This window comes from Accipiter gentilis, chromosome 7, assembly GCF_929443795.1.
Source record: "Accipiter gentilis chromosome 7, bAccGen1.1, whole genome shotgun sequence".
NCBI classification, from domain to species: Eukaryota; Metazoa; Chordata; class Aves; order Accipitriformes; family Accipitridae; genus Astur; species Astur gentilis.
This window is the reverse complement of record NC_064886.1, coordinates 8585600-8605111: the sequence shown is the minus strand read 5'-3', so window position 1 is coordinate 8605111 and position 19512 is coordinate 8585600. Positions and strand designations below refer to the sequence as shown.

The 19512-nt window shown below is 39.5% G+C and overlaps 1 protein-coding gene and 1 non-coding gene across 9 annotated transcripts in view; both read right to left on the bottom strand.

Annotated features, from left to right (window-relative positions):
- CNOT1 (CCR4-NOT transcription complex subunit 1) overlaps positions 1 to 19512 on the bottom strand; it is a 59000-nt gene that overhangs the window by 27870 nt on the left and 11618 nt on the right. For 2 of the 8 annotated variants that reach the window (XM_049804291.1, XM_049804295.1), the window contains exons 4-19: positions 19333 to 19431; positions 18702 to 18770; positions 18548 to 18602; positions 17916 to 18119; positions 16325 to 16493; positions 14168 to 14294; positions 13764 to 13874; positions 12408 to 12578; positions 11743 to 11870; positions 10467 to 10707; positions 8803 to 8922; positions 7570 to 7692; positions 7186 to 7337; positions 2453 to 2603; positions 883 to 1084; positions 342 to 488 (exon numbers count right to left, since the gene is read on the bottom strand). In XM_049804291.1, coding sequence (XP_049660248.1) covers positions 342 to 488; positions 883 to 1084; positions 2453 to 2603; positions 7186 to 7337; positions 7570 to 7692; positions 8803 to 8922; positions 10467 to 10707; positions 11743 to 11870; positions 12408 to 12578; positions 13764 to 13874; positions 14168 to 14294; positions 16325 to 16493; positions 17916 to 18119; positions 18548 to 18602; positions 18702 to 18770; positions 19333 to 19431 — 2269 coding nt within the window. The remainder of the gene's footprint in view (positions 1 to 341; positions 489 to 882; positions 1085 to 2452; positions 2604 to 7185; positions 7338 to 7569; positions 7693 to 8802; positions 8923 to 10466; positions 10708 to 11742; positions 11871 to 12407; positions 12579 to 13763; positions 13875 to 14167; positions 14295 to 16324; positions 16494 to 17915; positions 18120 to 18547; positions 18603 to 18701; positions 18771 to 19332; positions 19432 to 19512) is intronic. The other 6 variants (XM_049804293.1, XM_049804298.1, XM_049804292.1 and 3 more) reach the window with 3 other exon arrangements.
- On the bottom strand, positions 1989 to 2124 carry LOC126041409 (small nucleolar RNA SNORA50). The gene has a single exon (XR_007506849.1). It is a non-coding gene; the product is annotated as a small nucleolar RNA SNORA50 (small nucleolar RNA).

The following is a 19512-nucleotide window of genomic DNA, read 5'->3' as shown; positions in this document are numbered from 1 at the left end:
TTACCAGCTGCATACAATTCTCTGTAAAGAGCAGGACAACACTTTTGTTCAAAACACAGCACAACAAAAAAAAGAGGACACAAACACACCATTCATGCAAATCCATAACATGTTGTATTTTGATACTAACAGCTTGCTTTTTTTTTTTTTTATTCCCCCCAGGCCACTTGGTAAGCTTTTAGTATAGAACTTTAGAAGCACCTTTTTCAGACTAATGGCATAATACAAGAGCCACATTTCTAACATTTACTACCTACAGATCCAAGCCTCCCCTGAAGGAAATGCAGATTAACTGCAGACCACAGTCACACTTCACAGCCACAGACAACACTACCACTTACAAGGTTTCATCTTACTCTGCTGGAATGTAGGCTGGTTCAGTCCAGATGTGCTCAGCTTCCTTTGAACGAATGGGTCATTGTTCACTGCAGGAAGGCCCAGGGCTCCAGTTCCTATGCCAGTCAGGCTACCCGTAGTAAGACCACCTACTGAAAAGCAAACAACTGGTCATCTCAGTTGCACCCTTCACAGTATGCACTTATCAGTCCTAGCACTTGTCACTTCCAAGAACTCAGAGCTATACAGCCTCCTAACTGTCCAGTATCAAGCAGTTTTATCTCAAGCAATTCTTCATCTCTGTCTCAACCTAAAATAATGCCACTAAAATCTGTCAAAACACTCACCCTCTTGAGTCTTAAACTTTTTACCTATTGCAGCTGCAACATTCTGAAGTGCTGTTTCAGCAGTGACCTAGGAGCAAGGGTGTGTAATTCCCTCCCATGCAACACAGAGCTGTTTGCCCAGTATTTCCAACCACAGCAACAACAGTGCCTTAGCTCTGATAAATCAAAAATACAAACCACTCCACCCGGATAGCAGTACCTGGAAGCTGTGAAGAGAGTCCTCCGATGCCACTGAAACCTGTTGTCTGGTTTTGAGTGGAAAGAGGGGGGAATGCTTTTGCTGGTGACTGAGGAGTACTGAATGCAGAGCCCAAGTTTGGAGGGAAGCCTTGCATGCTCTGGGTATGAGGAGCAGCTGAGCCACCTAAACTAAGAGATGCCATTCCTGCAAGCGAGTCGATCTGAATGAAGAAAGGAAGATTATACACTGACATCCATAAACCACAATCAAGCTGATTTTTGGCAGGTTTTGTATACAGACAGCTACATATCAAAACATTCCTGAGAAGAGCTTTTCTGCATGGTTAATTTAAATTCTGAAGTCATCCAGATCACCCCAAAAGATTAGCTTGTCTACAAAATGTAATTTTACTTTTTCTTCTACAATCCCATAAAATCCTATTCCATCAGACATTTTACAAAACGGCTGATTGTTCCATTGTCTCTAGTTAAGTGTAACACAACAATAAATGCTTATAAGCAGCAGCACGTAGATATTTATACTAGTTTATGCTCTGCAGTTTGCAACCTCAGACCTTACCCCACAACTTACAAAGGCTATTTCATGTCAAGCTTACATAATATTTTTGACTGTCTGAAAGATCCCATTATGCCCACTTTTCACAGCTAAATACCTGAATGCAGTCTTCAATAAAAAGCATTAAGACCTGGGTGATGAGTAGGAGGGAACGCACAAAACCAGCTAACAAAGCAATAAGTTAAAAGCTCCTGACTAGGAACAGCAGAAAACTGTGTTATCTACCCAAGACAGCACGACTACAGACTAACACCTGCTGCTCTATTTATTCACATCAGTTATTTGCAGCAGGTTGCCAAGATATTTAGTACATCTGATGAGCAACTTCAATAAAGCAACAATTTACAAGGAAACTGCTCTCCGTATTTAGTTTATGTAATCTACTGATGCTTCAGACATTCTTAAATGCTGAATTGCCACTATATCATGTGAAAAAACTTATCACCACTTTAAAATCTGCCATTGAATGTTAACTGCTAGAAGCAAAACTTGTCTGTAATGTGTTGCTCCCAGAGGAGGAAGGGATGATGAGTGGCAGGGAGTAACTTAAATGTACCTTGTTTTTAAAAGAGCAGTTCAGTTGAGAGCTGAAGAGCCCCAGTTATAACAAGTCCTTACGCTCTAGCACTGTTGCTTGGCCCGTGAAGCTACAAACAAGACACATCAGGTTCAAAGGCAGTGCTTAATTCTCAAAAGTCTTAGCAAATTTTAGCACTTTAAAAGAAACCCTCAGTTATTTTAAATAAAGCAAATCTCTATCCCTCTTCAAGTGCTCCCATCCTGCTATACTTCAGTTACGTCTTAGAGACATTTGTGAAGTGAACAACAGTTCTGAACTACACCCCTCAAGCATCATTCTGTAGTTACAAGCAAGTTATCTAGACATGCAAGCATAAAACTAAGGGAGCCAGATGATGTTTTACTTAGTCCTGCTGAAAGACCTCAAATAGTGTAGCAGAACTAATGCTAAATCAACACCAACTTCTCAAAATGCAGCATATTATTTGTCTACCTGTACAGGAGAGATGGCATCCAAACTGCTAGCACTGGGTGGGCGTCCTTTCGGCATGACTCCAGGTGGTGGCTGTCTAGCTTTATTCATGACATTGCTGCAGTTAGCTACCATGGTGAGGATCGTCTCTGACAGCTCCTGAGAAACACTCCTAGAACAGAGAAGTAGGATAGTGAGCCATATAACATTCATGAAACTAAGGCCCCTAACTTACTTGGTTTTCCTACAGAAACTGGGGCCACACTTCACAAATAGAAGTTGCAAAACAACCCCAGCAGAAGCCCCTTTTTGTTGTTTGCAAAGCTTGCATTAAAGCATGTCCCAAGAGAAACAGCTACATTTAAATAGAAAATTTTAAACTGTAGTTCTAAAAATTAACCTCAAATACAATATTCCTTTGTTTTCAATAATTCAAATAATGCTTTACAGTTACCCCAGCAAGTAATAACTTACAGAAAGCAGGGGTATGTACCTACATGGCTCCAACAGTCCTTAGAAGAGCAGACTATCTACAACAGTCTGTCTGCTGTTGTCCACATTATGGGCTATATACAGCTCAGCCTCATGAATAACACACAAATAATGCTATGATCCCTTGTTCAAATCCACTCCTTGACTCCCTCCTATCCCCAGACTTTATCATTCATGACGATTCCCATTCTGAATCTCATTCCATACAACATTTCTCCAAAGGAGGAGATAAAACTTAACTAATCTTGGGTTACACAAAGACAAAAAACAATGAGAGGTAAATACCACCACCTGCTCCACTAAAATTCATCTGTCTATAAACTGAAAGACATGCTTCACACACATCAAACCAAAGCAGAGTCAGGAAGCCGAATTATTCTAGAAAATTATAATCAAAAGCCAACAGAAAACGCAAACTTAAGCATGAACACATTGCACAATTGAGTGCAGTCAGTACCTCTTTTCCGAAGTATTCCAGATCTGACTGCCAGGTTCCCAAAATGGAAAGAGAGCCAGCTCTGCTGCTGACATACCTAACCACAAACATACTAACACAACATTAACATTCTCTTTTCGGAAAATACAGCTGATAATTTATGGCTCTCCTGAACTTCAGTTCTACCTTTTTGGTGAGGACAGCTAAAGCAGCAGATTCCTTCCTATAATGGTGCAACTATACCACACAGCTTTGTTACCCTTGTCTGAAGATTCCTCATTTTAACTCAATTTTCACAAGCTTTTACTGCAACAGCTGTTGGGACAAGGGGAAAAAGAAAGAAAGAGGAACCATTCTGATGATTAAGGCAGGAAAACAAAGTGCAGATCGATCAGCCTTCAGCTTTGGCAAGTATCCCATTACAGGCTACACAGAGTTAAGGGCTTCCAGTTGTTCTCCAAAGCCACTGATCCACTACGTAGTGTGGGTAAAAGCTCACTCAAGACAGACAGGGGAATCTGGGCAGATAGCATGGATGAGCAGGTTTCCATACAGGGCAACAAACACTTTATCAACTGTTTCACAAGCTGATTCCTTTACATGCTTTAACATCCTCTCACCAGGGCCTACTGTCAAAGACTTTAAAACCAAGGGGCTTAGGGGGGTATGTATCAGAAGTGACCAGAAACCTACCTTAAAAAAACAAAACAAAACACCAAAGGGATTTCTGTTTTGAGAAAGTACAACCAGACCTGAAGACAGAGATCCGAGCATGGCACATGGTACGCTCAGCCCAATGCTACAGTCTCAGAAGTCTCAAAATTTAAATGTATGACCAATTAACAAGCAGCACATTTTTTTTCTGATGCAGTAGGCATTCCAAGATCATACAGCACTGCAGCTAATCAAGGAACTGGACTGGGGACTGAAGAGCTCAGTTCACCCATGGTTACCATCCTCAATCTTCTGCCCTCCCCTTTTTTGGTAGCAGTTACATTTGCACTCTTTATGCTTAAATACTATAGCACGCTCCAGTAAAACACATACCAACCTGCTGTAGATAGATACAATGGCAGCCCACAATGAAGACTAAGACAGGCTTACAATCCTACAGTTTGATACTTATCATGACCAGTTAGGCCATTCATGCTTTGCAGCAAACGACTAACATTATGTGCTGCCCTCTAGTCAGACTGAAGGTTAAATTTTTTATCATGTTAAGACACTGCTGTATCAAGATGCAAACATCACAATATTTTCAGATAGTACAAAACTGCAGGTTTTCACAAAAAAGCGCCTGCATTTGAGGCAAATGATACGAAGTAATAAGTAGGCAGGCATGATTTGATAACTAGATCTTAAAAGAAAGTGTTTGTATTTTCAAGTTTTACATAAAAATATATTCAGGCATCTAACCTAATCAGTGTCATTCCTGGATCAGAACTAAGGAAAAACTGCAGGAAGGAGAACTTTGAAACACAAGTGAGGAGGAGAGCCAGGGACCACAGTCAACCAGCTCTAGAGGAACAAAACCGTCAGCTTAAGGGAAGCTCCAACTTGCTAGAATAACAAGTTCACATCTCTTGCATATTTTTTCATAACCCACTTTTACAGAGCAAGGAAAGTCCTTTTCATTCCCCTAAAAGCACAGGTAGCCAGAAGCTTCTTCCCTTATTGAGGCAGGGACTGAGAAGGAACAACCATTCCACACACTGACACACTTGGACTGTGCTGGACACAACTGCATGGAAAAAGGCACTGCTGCCCCTCTCAACTCACTGCAGCTCCTTGAGGGGAGGACTTCTTGTAAGCAGTTTGTTACCAAATCACATGCTTGGTCAGGCTGTGGTGCCTGCAACCACCTTGACTCCATTTTAAAAAACACTCAGTAATAAAAGGAACACTTATTTCTTTTTGAAGCCTCGCTGCTACGTGATGCCACAACTGCAGTGCTCACCAGTGATAAACAAGTTGCCCCAAAAAAAGTCTCAGAACACACAAGGTCCTGGTGGCCAAGAAAAGTGTCTCCCTGGACACAAAACAAGACAAGAAGTAACTACAGCCTAATTAAAGAGCAGGCTCCTAAATCATCAGATTTAACAGATGGCAGACTTCAGCTAGTGAAGTGGAACTACCCTCCCAGATGTATTTAATATTTACTGCAATTTTAATCGTCTAGTCTTTACAACGCCTGCTTCCATTCGTGACTGAAACCTAAGCTAATCAAAGCACTTGCTTCATAAAAGAAGTCCAAGCATTTTCTTTTTAAAGCTCAAAGAGAATAACTAATAGAAAATGACTGCAAGTAGGTCACATTCTTGCATAAAAGGGAATACAAGTAGCTATAAAAAGAAACCAAAAGCTGAGAGAATTGTGCCAGTAGAGAACTGGTGGCTTTTGGAATTAATTGAATAAATAAAACTTGGTAACACATTAAGATTCAGAACACAATGACCATTAGATGCAAGTCAAGTCTACAGTTAACTGTTAAACCTCTAAAATCTTGACACAGTAGCATGCAAAATAATAAATACAAGTTAATTTGTGAACTATAGTCTCAGAAGATACGCTCCAAGTTGAAAAACAGCAGCCATCTTTTCAGTCCAAGAGGTTTGCTAGACCATCACATTTCAGAAAGAGCATTTCAATAGCATTTTCAAGTTTAATTGCACAGGTCCCAGCAGAAATCAGGAGAATCCTTTCTCCTAAAATCTTATAGGTACTTCAAATTCCCTTCCAGTTCAAATACCCATCATGACAACTCTGTGTTGATACTCATTTCCTCATCTACATGAGAGCCATGAATCATCCCAAACACCTTTAAACATGTTTCTTGTAACTTTCCAGACAATACCGGCTAAGCCAAGGGACACAATATACACCTTAGATCAGGCAACACACACATGGACATGCCGGCCTCTCTTGGTATCAAAATTTAACACCAAAACCAGCACCATCTCCAGCTTTCAGTCTCACTGGCTCATATGTCACACTATGCTATGTCTAGTTATCTTTGAAATATTGCTGCAGTTAAATACCATCTTGATCTGACAGCGTTAAGAAATGACACGTAAAATATTTCACAACATTCAGTCATTTTTACTAAATGTGAACGCAGTATTGAAAAAACTGATTTGTCCAATTTCAGTTTCCATTCACCTTTCTGGAGTCTACCCCTCCCTGTAGCAGATAAAACAGCTCTCTAGGACCCACACTTCTTTCTTCTGGACTTTGTAGCTAAACAATCTGATCTGCAAAAGATCTTAAGTTATTTTCCATCCTTTGACTACTTTGATACCGTCTCAAATGAAGACAACAAGTTACACAAATCTAGTTTCAGTCTCAATTACGTTACAATCACTACTTACCACTTTTCTCCTACACATAAGGATTGCATTAGCCCTTTCTGCTAGGGTAGTAACCACACACAGAGGCATTTGCTTAACACAATCACAAAATCCTTTACACAGTCACTGTTTTCCAAGATGCTGTCCCATTCTGTAGTTATAGCCTGTATTCCTTTTTGTCCAAATTACAGCCCTGTATCTAGTCATTAACAACCCAGGATCTGACTAACCAGCCATCCCCCAGTTACCAAGATCACCTCATCTGATTATAAAGACAAAAACACTTTCAAGCACTTGTGACCTAGCCTACAACAAAAGTTTCAGTGCAAAATTAAACATACTAGTGATTCTATCCCTGCAAGTTTATATACTCTCATTAACCCTATTCACCATGTGAAATTCCAAACCAGCTATGACCATGTGCCAGCAAACAAGTTACACTAAACGTGTGATACATTTGCAAGCAATATAATCCTTACCCAGCACAAGCTTGCAGACATGCCAACATAGTTGCCAAGGTTTCTGGAGGAAGCTGAGCACTTTTGGGCTGATCTTTTTCTGGAGCAAGGCCACCCAGGATAGATGGACATCTTCTCTTTAAGAAAGTCATACAGGCCTGGATGAAAGGCTCCTGAGGAAAAAAAACATTATCTTAACCTCCCAAACTGCACCCAAGCCACTATTTCAAACTTGGCAATTGCACTGTGGAAAGAATTGCACTAAGCTATTATAGTTCAGTGAAAGCATTGAACCATCAGACCATGGACACTTTCCACAACTTTAAAGCTACTTATAAAATTGTTAAAGTGACTTAAGTCAGTCACTGATAGAGTGCAGAAGTAAAAAGAAAAAACCTGCTTTACCCCATGCTCCCGAATTTTATCTGTGAGCCATTTGTCAAGTTTGAGGTATTCCCGTCGAGAGGCAAGTGCAGCAAGGTCAATAACAAAGGCAAATGGAGTACCATTTAGCAGCATTGACAAGGCCTAAAGAAAAAAAAAATCAGAAGACTACTAGTGAAGACACAAGGATACCCTTTCTCCTTTCTTTTCGTTCTAATCCCCATATACTCTTTTAGTGAAGAAGTCTTGCTATCACATGCTGCTATGCTTGCTTTGTCAACAAAAAGATTGGTACTATCAGCTTCACTTATAGCTCACTCATGAGACAAATAAGCAATAGCTCTTATTTGAAATCATCACCCTACCTTCTTTGAAGCGACCTTGTGCTGACAGGTTTTAAATTCCTCTATATGAAAATCCACTAGCGAGTGGCCAAGAGCTACCAAGTTGATATTGCAACAAAATTAATCAGAAGAGCCTAACATCTCCCTGCAAACAGACCTCAACCCCTTCAGAGCCACTTTGAATATATCTGCTCAAAGTGTTCATCTTTGAACGCAGTAACTGCTACAACAAAACTGACTCCAAGCAGCAGTTGGTACCCTTGCACTTTGAGACACCCAATTGTTTTACATCTAACTTTAGGAAGCAATAAAGACAAAGAAGTCAGTCACAATTTCCAGTCTTTTGTGAATGTGTAAACAGCTGAGTAGTAGTATTCTTAATTAATCCCTGTTCCTTTAAGCTTAGCAGTGCCACCTTCACACAAATATCTGAAGGATATTTTCTGCATTCCCAATTCAATGGTATTTAAGGTTAAAACAGTCAAAGCTCTTCCTGGATTTACAGTACGTTTACAGAGCAAGCAGTTCTATTATACTGCTTCCCAAATTACTTGTCAGCTAAGCCATGATACCAGACTCTACTGCAAACACCAAGTAAAATGTCTTGGGTTCACAAGTGGACAGGCTAGAAAGCATCCACAGTCAAATACCACAACTCAGCTGAAGAGCTCTTAAAGTCATATGAACCTAGGCTGGCATTTTGTGTTGGTTTTTTTGGTAGGGTTTTTCCAGTGGTTTTGTTTGTTTTTTTAAGATGAGATACAGCAGCAACAACCGAATTCAGACATGCTTAAAACAAAGTAACCCTTACTAAATGAGTCACATCTAAGTTTAAGCTTAGCCTTTGTTAAAAGATGAGCAATTCTGTGTAAGACACCAGAAAATAATGGCTGTGTTTTGCAAAACTCACCTTCAAGTCTTGTGCCACATCAAGAATACGTGACAATTTTGCCTGGTCATACTGCTCCCCTCTCATGTACCATTCTGCCATTGCATGCATGATAAGCTGACGAATCGAAGGAGACTGACCCTAAGGAGAATTAAATTAGGATTGTGCTTCATGCCTCTAGAAAAATCAACTATGTGAACATTAATTAGGATATTTTACCTCTAAAGTGTAATACACAAACATATTTACTCTTTAGCTTCAGAGTTGGGTTCTTTTTTGTGGAATAAGCTATCCAGGAGCTACAACTAAAGGATGTAGAACGACTTCAAATGGTAAGTATGTACATACCAATCTCTTTCCTACCACTGTACAGGTCTAATTCCTCTCAATTGTAGAGAAATTGCTTTTGGAATATGCAAATCATTTACAAAATGTTATGCCTGACATGATGTCCTGAAGTGAGAACAGCAACATCACACCTTAACATGGAAAACAGTATCTAACTCTTTGCTCACTCAGGGGCAATTTTAAACTACAACACAACTTTGATGGGAACAAAGGTTTTGCTTAAAGGCTCCCTCATCTGGGGAAGTAAAATGTCCTCAAGTTGTGGAATGGCACCATGTCACATGGCAGCCATCATTTTGTACCTTATTCTGAAGCCTACCCTGTGGAAAAATTGCATATTCTACCATTTCAAGACCTTATGCAAAAAGTACATCACTTTTATCCTAACCCCCCATTATTCAATTTAAAGACTTATCAGAAAAAATATAAAACATTCATAGAACTTCAGCTAGCAAAGAGCCATAATTTTGCAATGAATGTGGATGAAGACCTTAGAGGTCAAGCTTCTTATCATTAACCCTACTTTACTTGAACAGGGCAAGATGTTTCCTATGTAGATTCCCTCCCACCTCAGAGGCTTCCTCTGCCTTTCTTCTTATGACTCCTATTTGCTTAACTACCAGTTGATACAATGATGAAGGCCATACCAAAAGGCAAATCCATAAAAGCCTACTTGTTTGCCCATTAAAAGCATGGGATTTGCATACATAGCTACACTGTCTTGACATGGAAGCTCTCCTTGAAAAAGGTCAGCAGCCAGTCCTAAGTTTTCTGAAAACACCCTAGACACTAAAACTTACAGTATAAGTAGTTTCTTTATACCTAGAATAGCCTCCATCTTACAGCAAGTACAATGGAGATTATTTTGGTTTAAATCTCCTCACCTCTTACTGCTGCAAGTTTCTATACTTTAAATGTGTGAGGTTCAGAGCTGGGCTGGGGGGTGGGGGGGGGAAGTTGTTACTGTTGTGAGGTTTTTGGTATTCTTGTTTTCTAAAAAACCCCAAACTTTGGTCAACTGGTTAAAACTGAAAGGTTAAAAAAAGTCAAACTTAACTTTAGTCTCTCTACTTCTCCAGGAGTATTTTCTCAATGAACATTATTTCTTTGTTCTGAATATATTTCCCCAAAGAAAATCAAATCACAACAGTTTGCTTCAAGAATGGGGGGGGAAGACAACTCACATTACTTTGTATAAATCACCGATAATTTACCTCTTGGGTTTTAAATTACCCAGTTCATAAACCAATACAAGCATTGTTATTCTAACTGTTCAACCCATTTAACAAGCTTTCAGTTACATCAAACGACAGGCACACTCCAGTGAAAATACTCACCTGTCCATGCCATGCATAGTGCAAAATGATGGCAGAGTTGGGATGGTTACCAAGGAAAATTGGCATGAGTGTGGAGATGAGTTCATGGCGCAAGGTATGCCAGGACGTGTTGATCTGCAATAAGGCCAATACCAACATATCTGGGCAATGCTTGATAGGAAAACTGAAGAGCTGCTTAACCTGCTCATACTGTCCCACTTCTGCCAATCGTAACAGAGATTCAATCAAATCCAGGCTCTTCCTAACAAAAGAAAAAAAACACGAATAGACACCCCCCCAAAGTTACAAAGTAGTTAGCTTATGGGATCCTGGTTTCAAGCATTTTGTAGCAACAACTGTAATACAATATAAAGCAATGCTCACTGCAAACAACATATTGCAGCTCTAATCATATGCAATTAACCTACAAAACCATTCTTAACAATGAAAAATACACCCTCCCTCTTTTTTTTTTTTTTTTTTAAACAAACCAATTTAAGACCTTAAGAGATTCTGATTCTGTTAGGAAAGAGGGAGAATTGAAAGCTGATGTTGAAAAAATTCAGCTTGAGGTAGGTCACTTGGATAATTTAATTTGAAATGTACTTCCAAAAATGGAATACACTTTTTTTAAACACCTCCAAGTCCCCACCTGTGAAACTTAGTGAAGATATTCTACTTTTTCTGTCTGCTTTACCAACAAGTAATAATTGCCACCTTCCCCAATCTACCCACATTCCCCATCCTGCAATTCCCTATCTTGGGCCATACAATGGAAAGAGAAGCAAATATCTTCACTGAAATCAGCTACACAACTATATCAAAAGGTGTGTAAAGGTCAGCTCAGAAAAGTCACACTAGTTAGCTTTATGCAATAACTCAGCAATAATAGCTATGTAAATTTTCTATTTAAATCCCAGGACCTCTTTCATACAAGTAGAGCAAGTTTCTCTAATGTCATCCTGGGAAAGGTAGATTTAAATTCATACCTCCCTTATCCCCTCCTCTCAGCTCACAGTATCTGCCAAAACACATCAGCAGAAATTCTCCAGACAACCAGAAGACTCCAATAAAAGCAAGAACTGGCAGTACATTTTCAGATGTTATGGAAGTATAGGAAGTTCTGATACTATCAGAACTTTCAGAGATCAAACACAGGACAAATACTAATGGCTGATCTATTGGGATGTACACACAACTACAAATAAATCTGGTTGCATTAAGATAAAGCCACATTTGAGCAGACAAGTAATCTTACTCTAACTCTAGGTATGAAAGCAGCTGAGAGCAGGTTTACCATGTAGCAATTTCTCGATTGTCATCCTCTGGTGGTGCTTTCAGGATGTCTGTGGCAACAGTATGACAAGGGTAGTCAGCAAAACAGAAGATTTCAGGGTTTATGAGGGAATGTTGAATAAAGGAGAGCTGGAATAAAAGACATGAAAAATAGTTTAGATGTTTAAAGTTTCAGGTGCCTTCCACTTTATCAACTGCCACATTTCTGAGAACAATGCAAATCAACAAAGCAGTAGAGATAAGCCAAGATTTACTATCTATTTGTTTTACATAAGACTGAAACTCACACTTCTCCCAGGATTTCTGAAAGTGACAGAGGTGTGCTGACTGTACTTGTTTGCACAAAGTCCTTTTGTGTAACCAGGTAAGGACCTCAGAGCACAGCCATGCAGCAACAGTTCTATGCTCAACTGTATTACCCATCAGAACTCTGCTAAAAGCAAAGGTGTTGTCACAAATGTACGGCAAGCGACCATGTCCTCCCAAACAAAGACACTGTTCAATTAATAGACTGTACTTCAGTAACACACCTGAGGCCTATGCCTTACAAGCCAAGTTCTCAAATGTGGCTTGTCTAAAAATTCACATTACCAATCCACATTTCCCATTCAAGATAGGAACTTCACAAGTGTTGTACAGATACAGCAGAAACACTGGTAAACCCACCTGGCCCTCTGCGTGCTTCCAAGGTCTGTATATGGCATTAACTGGAAAAACTTCCATGCCCAGCCCTCTCTGGATGCCAAACACTACAATATGCAGGCCCTTGCTGTCACGAATCTGAAATCCCGGATGGTCCAATTCATAGGTTACTACTTTGAAGTCCAGGCTAGGATTCTGCAACCAGAAAAACAAGAGTAGTCAGCCTTAAACATCAAAATCTTCAGTACTGTCTTGTAAGAACCCCTCTTCATCAGTATTTTATGCATCTTAAAATCCACCCAACTTTTAATTGAAAGCAAGCGTTTTGTTTTAAAAATAGGATTTAGACAGTTGTGAGAACTTGAAAGTTAATGTTTGAACCTAGACTGTGAAACTGCACTTCTCCCAGTACTACCAACAGTAGCTGTCTATCCTTCCAAACATTTCATTAACAAGTCTTCAAAAAAACCAAACAAAAAACCCAAAGCACATAGCTCCCTTCTTAACATGCTAACTCATTCCTTTTGTAGGCTTCCATATGCCCTCCAATAAAAGGCAGAAGGGTCTAGATCCACCGGCAAGCAGAGGATGCTTTTCCTTTTGAAGAATGTACACTGCAAGTACTTGCAAAGCACCTATTAGATTTTCAGCAATAGTGTGAAACCATAAGGATGAGGGAACTTGGAGGGAACTATGGCCATTATGGAATGTGGACCACTCCTTTCAGATATGGGTGAACAACAAAGACAAAGCTAATTGTATGTTCCAAGGTTTCGAAAAACAAAACGGTGACTCCTGCATAGATTAGAGGGAACATACAGGAGAAAAAAGAAATCACCCAATATAAGGTAAGCAAAGGAAATGGTACTCATGTTTCACTGAGCTAATTACATAAATTGCTGCTTATAAAGTGGTGGAAAAACTTTCCTATTTCTGAAGCATCACCATACACAAGAAGCATTTAGAGTTTTGGAATAAGTAGCTACAAAAATATTTTGTTTCATTTTCATCATTAATGCCTACAGCGATAAGCTTTTCAAAACAAGTTGCCTGACACACAAAACTTTCCACTGTCAGAAATAAGTTCAAACACAAAAACCCTCAGAGAACACATGCTAGAGTACACAGGAGCAGTGTGGAATAAATCTCAAATTGCACCCAAGCAAGCCATTCAGGCAGCTTTTATTTTGCACAATTCCTCAAAATATTTTTGTTCCTGAGGAAATAAATACCAATCATGTAAGTACAGCAGCATAATTACCTTAATGAGATTCAAAGCCATTCATGTTGCTAGGAGCTTAAAAACCTTTATATTCACACTGAGACATGCCCCTCTTTCAGATATTCTGCATAAAAGACCAAGATGCTCACAAAACTTACCAGCTCTTTAAGAACATCAATTAAGACCTCCACATTCCAGGTATGGGCTTGTGCTCCATCACTTTTATCCTTCCCATCACTCCAAATCCCACTGCCAGGAGCCGAAATAGACTGCAAGTTAAATACACTCAATCAAATACTAGTTAAAAATAAAGCAGTCTCAAAAGCCACTAGCTACAGAACTGCCTGCACTATGAAGGTAAGAAGTTCAGACCAATAACAACACCAGTTGCAGACTTCTAAGCATCTTTCAAGAACATATTATAGACATTTACAGCAGAACAGTTAGAAGTGTAAGTCTTGAATAATAAAAGCTATTCTTAAATTACTAGAGGCTAGCATTTGAACTCCTCATTTTCTGCTGATTAAAATATATATAATCTCCACCCCAGCAGGCCACTCACTTGTAATGGAATACCATCCGTCAACCCCGAATGAGTTCGAGCCATCATCCCCAAAACCCTGGCAACCTGGGCAGCCGTGACTTCCCGAACACCAAACTGCATGATTATGTTGCGACATTCTTCAACACTAAGATGCAACAAAACAGAGAGATCTTAACACAAAAGCAGGTTTCACTGTGGCACAACATAAGACAGACCAAAACAAGACCTGTGAGTACAGCTGGGACAGCACATGGATTGTTGGGAGAAACAAACTGCAGACTGTAAAATATGACCATTCACTCAACTTCAGTTATGTTAGCCAAATAATCCCACAACAAAATTCTAGGACAAGCAAGAAAAGAAATTCAGTAGAAAGTTTCCATGAAACATACTGTGCCATGTATTCAGTACAAAGCTACGTCTACTTAAGTGACAGTGGGAGATGTTTCACAGGCTATGCTCTGTCAAAGTAAAAACACTGGGTAGGTTTAGGACTGTTTTCTGTTAAAAGCACTTCCATGTATTGACCTGTGATACAGAGCTTCAAACGGTGAAGTTTTCTGCTAGCTAAAAGTGAAACAAAGGCTTTGAGAAAGCACATTTCAAAATGATGACGTGCAACATTCAAAAGGTAAGCTGTGAAAGTATGCCTTTTAGCCTGATGCAAGCCATGGCGTCTCTGATCAGAGGTCACTAGCAAAAACCTTCAAGGAGCTAAAAGAGCAAAAAATGAGCAGATGTTTAAGTTTCAATTTTAGAACCGAAGGCCTCTTGTGCAATTTTTGTTTCACTTCATGAACACTTCATAATTAGGACAAAAAGATTTATACAGCATCAGTATAGATATAAACAATCTTTTATTAACAGGCACATGTTAACAAAAGAAATAATTTTCAATATCTTCCCACTCTTATATTGTGTGTTTCCTTACATCACTGTTTAAACAGAAACTTACATTAGTATCTTTGAGATTCCATCACCTCCCCCAAGCAGTCAATAGCCTTTCTTTTAAAATACAAAATAATTTACTTCTCTTAGCTTCTTAATTAATCTTCCTTTAGGTTCATACTGAGGGCTAAGACTAAGGCCCCTTTCAAAACCAGCCACACACTTGCAGGCTCCTGGTATCTCTACCAGTATTAGAGTATTACCCTAAATCCTTGAGAACTGCATGCAAAAACTGAGCTGGATTTGTGCAGATAGCAGATATACAGCAGGAAATAAACCTTTAATATATACAAGTTAACTCTTCAACAGACAGCTTTGGACTGAAGTCTACCTTCTCCTTCCATTCTTCTAGAACTATTCCAATTCACACGTCTATATAAACAAACAGCCCATGTAATGCAATACTTGTGCTAGGTGCTATAACCCCTTGACACCACTCCTGCAAACTCACACATCTCTATGGGTGACGGCCCGTTTCACACAGCTCCAGCAAGTCATGTTAACAGAGCTGCCCATCTATATTTCAGACTAGGGGCAGAGAACAAGAATATGGAACACTATTGAAGATGTGGGTAATGTATGTCTATGAATATACACACAAACCCAGGGCAAGTTTAAGACAGCTGTATTTTTACCAAAATAAGCCTAAGCAGGCAACGACTGATGCAGCTATCAAGATACTCTAGCAATTCACCATCATAATTACATTCTACAGCTACAAATAATCTTAATCATACTGTGTACCACACTGATCAAAACCCAATACAAAGAGAAAGCTGCTGCTGGTCACCTCTCTTGAAGAGAGACTACTACCTTCAGTTCTTCTGTAATCTATTTCATGTGGACAGTGAGCTAATAGGAGTCCATAACAAAGGGAAAGTTCTTCCAAAGATTAGTAGGAATTAGTTGGAATTTATGCCTATCTAGCCACTCTGTTTCTACTTAAAAAAAAGAATGATGGTCAAATTCTTCTAAAACCTTCACAAGGAATTTGAATACCTTTATCTAGCACTGCTTACCATGACAAAATCCTACACAGTCTCAGACATGCTATACACATTAGAAGAAAGCAAAATATAAACCAGGAATCAAAACAAATGACCTCATAATACTTAATGAGGTTCTAGTTATTCTAGTACTTTAAGTGTTCTTTACCTTTTGCCTCAAGAAACAAGAAAGAAAACCACCACCACCCCAGACACTTGAAAATAACATTTTCCTACAAACCTTGTGCAAAAGCCATAGCCAACTTCTTGCATGAAATCTGCCAGAGAACTCTCCATCATGGTTTTGGCTATCCCTCCAGAATCAGGCAGGATCCTGTCCATTAGAATGTCCCGTTTTTCAGGGTATAGAAGTGGTGCAAGCACCACAGGGCAACGCTCCTGAGGGAAATCTAAAAGCAAGAGTAACAAAAGAAGTGTCAAAAAAACCCAGAACACCAGCTACATGCAAGTGACTATTCAAAATAACTTGACTGCTGTGCTAGAGCTTCCCTGCCACTGCAGAAATCAAGAGGGCACTCATGCAGCATCCCTCCATCCCACCTGCCATTTCTTTACTGGCACTTAAATATTCCTAGAGAGCAAGAATGTAGAACAGACTAGGTTCATACAGGTTCACTGCAGCTGCCCAGGACAGCTAGTGGCTGCGCTGGTGGTAAGTTTAGAACTAGATTGTCACTAGCAGCAGTCATCCAAAAAAAGCACAGAGCAGGAAACAATACGGCAGTACAGCAAAAGCCTCTCCTCCCAACTCAGGAAGTATTAGGAAACAAAGGATCTGCTATTGAGTCTAAGAAGTCTAGCAAATCTAAACCCAGCACTTGGGCCTAGAAAGAGAGAATACTCCATTCTTCCTTCCAGGGAAGAAAAGTCTGAGAGACACAGCAATGAGAGGATCAGATGTATGGATGGGAGTTCTCCTCACAGTGGAAAGCAGCAGACACCTTATGGGTGGGCCTTCCTGAGACAGCATTATCTTTAACATGATGCATAATGTCTCCATACCCTTCAGGGCCATTCAGAGAAGAGTTCCCAATTCCCCAAGCGAAGTGAGGGGAATTACTTTAATGAAGATTAGTGTATTAGCTTCTGTAAGAAAGACATTATACTTAAATAGAAGAAATGTTTTACTCTTGTATAAAGGGTACCTTCCTCTAGGTCTGTGCAGCACCAAAAAGTGGGTGGAGTTAAAATCAGTTTGTCAAGTCCAAATCCTCCTTATTCTGATGGGTTTACAGCAAACACTATTTTTTTTGAAAGGAAGAGACTACCATATTGATAACATCCCCTGCCATCACACAACAACTGTGGTAGCTTCCAGGAAATGAACCAGAGTTTTATTCAAAAGCACCTCTCTTGTTGTGCTAGTGTTTCCTCATAGATCTGCACCCAATATAAACAACCCAGTGCTTAAAATCTACCTGTTTGAAATGGTAATGTATGTTCCTTCCACTGTAAGGAATTCAAATTTTTCACCTACAGTGCACTGAGTTGCTTCAGTTAAATCCACAAATACCATCCCACACAAGTAAGCGAACAGACTTCAATATCCCCTACTTAATGCTTATTTATCACAACTTTTCAAAAAAGCCAAACATGAGACCACATTACTGCTCATTCTAAGAAAAACAGTACATTATGGCCCAATGCCAGAACAGTGGTATTTTTCTGTCAGTTTAGAGTTATGAAAATTTACCGAGTTATACCTCATCAAGCTCTCCACCATTACAGCAGCAGTCTGCACTGACACTAAGTTATAAAAATCCTGTTTGAAAGTTTGCATTTTTGTCAGGTTTCCTGAACACAACACTTACCTCTACGTAATGTTTTGAGGAAAGCGTCAATCTGTTCCTGTCCTACCCCAAAGGCTCCCTTCTGCCCAAAAAGGAGATGGGAGAGGAGAAGGTGCAGGACCTCTATTGCAATATCTTGGAAGCCACCTTCTTGATTTCCACTGACGTCCGCGTCAATGTAAGAGCGCAAAAGATCCGGTAGTTTCTGTTTTATAAACTGGGCAGCTTTTGAAAAAAAAAGGCTAGAGTCAAAACCAGAAATTTTTCATATGAAGACTCTTTTTAGCTAGGTATCATTCTCTTAATCTGGCTTTACCACAAGACACAACAACTCAGATTTCAATAGAAGTCTCATAATCCATGCCTCAGAACTCAAATATTAATGAACAAAAAGATATGATATGACAGTACCTCAATTTGATTCATTATCTAGCAAGTCATTCATGGAAGGGACATCTAACTTCATATAAGACAAGATGACTGTGCTATCTATTGCCCCTCTCAAAATGGTGTTACGACTTCAATGGCACCACTAATCACAAGGTCTTGCATTACTTGGGTCACACAGGCACACATCTATCCATCTAGAAAGCCCACTGCTTAACAAGCAAAAAAACGTGTCTTTGCTGCAGTACTTTGAAAGCTTCACGTACCAAAACCTCGTAGATCTGAGCTGAAAGAGTTCAGTAAAGCGAGACCAAAAATCACCTACAAACAAGAACAAACATCATTGTAAGGTGACATCAACCTTTCTAACAAGCTTAGTCAAAAAACATTAAAATATTTTCAAAATAAGTGTTCACCTACCTCTTGAACTTTACTTAATTTGATGACTTTACTCAATTGGGCAAATAAATGGGGTGAAGGCTTCAGACTCTGAAACAGGTAAGAAGAGTTAAACGGAAGCTGTTACATGATTAGTCTCATTCTTAATGTGGCAGGCTACCTAGAGTCCATTTGCAGGTCTGGAATATTAGTAACTATAATGTTGTAGGTTAACACAAAGCTTATATGGCTAAACAAACAACTTTGGAACTATTTTTTTATACATCTGAACTAAAAGTTTCTTCCACATATGCCACTCTTTCACTATTGAACTATCATCATGGTTTTCATATCGAAAGAAACAGGAGAACTGATGATTTTGGTCCTGGCTGCCACAAACAAGCCATAAAGTACTAACATTAGATTAAGCTTTAAAATTAGTTTGCAGTCAGAGTGATTGAATAACTTGCTCAGTTTAACAAACAAACAAAAAAACCAACAACAAACCAACAACCTCAACTTCTGGGCAAGCTCAATTTTTGAAGACTTCAGTACGAGCAATCTTCGCCATGAAAAAAAACCAGGAAAAACACAAGGGAAAACCACCTGGTTTCCTACAGACCAATTCACTGCAGTTTCTGACACTGGGATCACCTTCAAAAAGCACACAAACCTTCTGATAGTGCAACGGATTGTCAATGGCGTAGGACAGCGTCGAGATAAAGTTTGGTTTTGTAATCAGCGACGCACACTCCTGGATCAGAAATTGAGTCTGAAAAGAACAAGGTAACTTGAGCAGTCATATTGTTTTCTAACAGGACAATAACACAAAACTTCTGTCCACCGTGTGCAG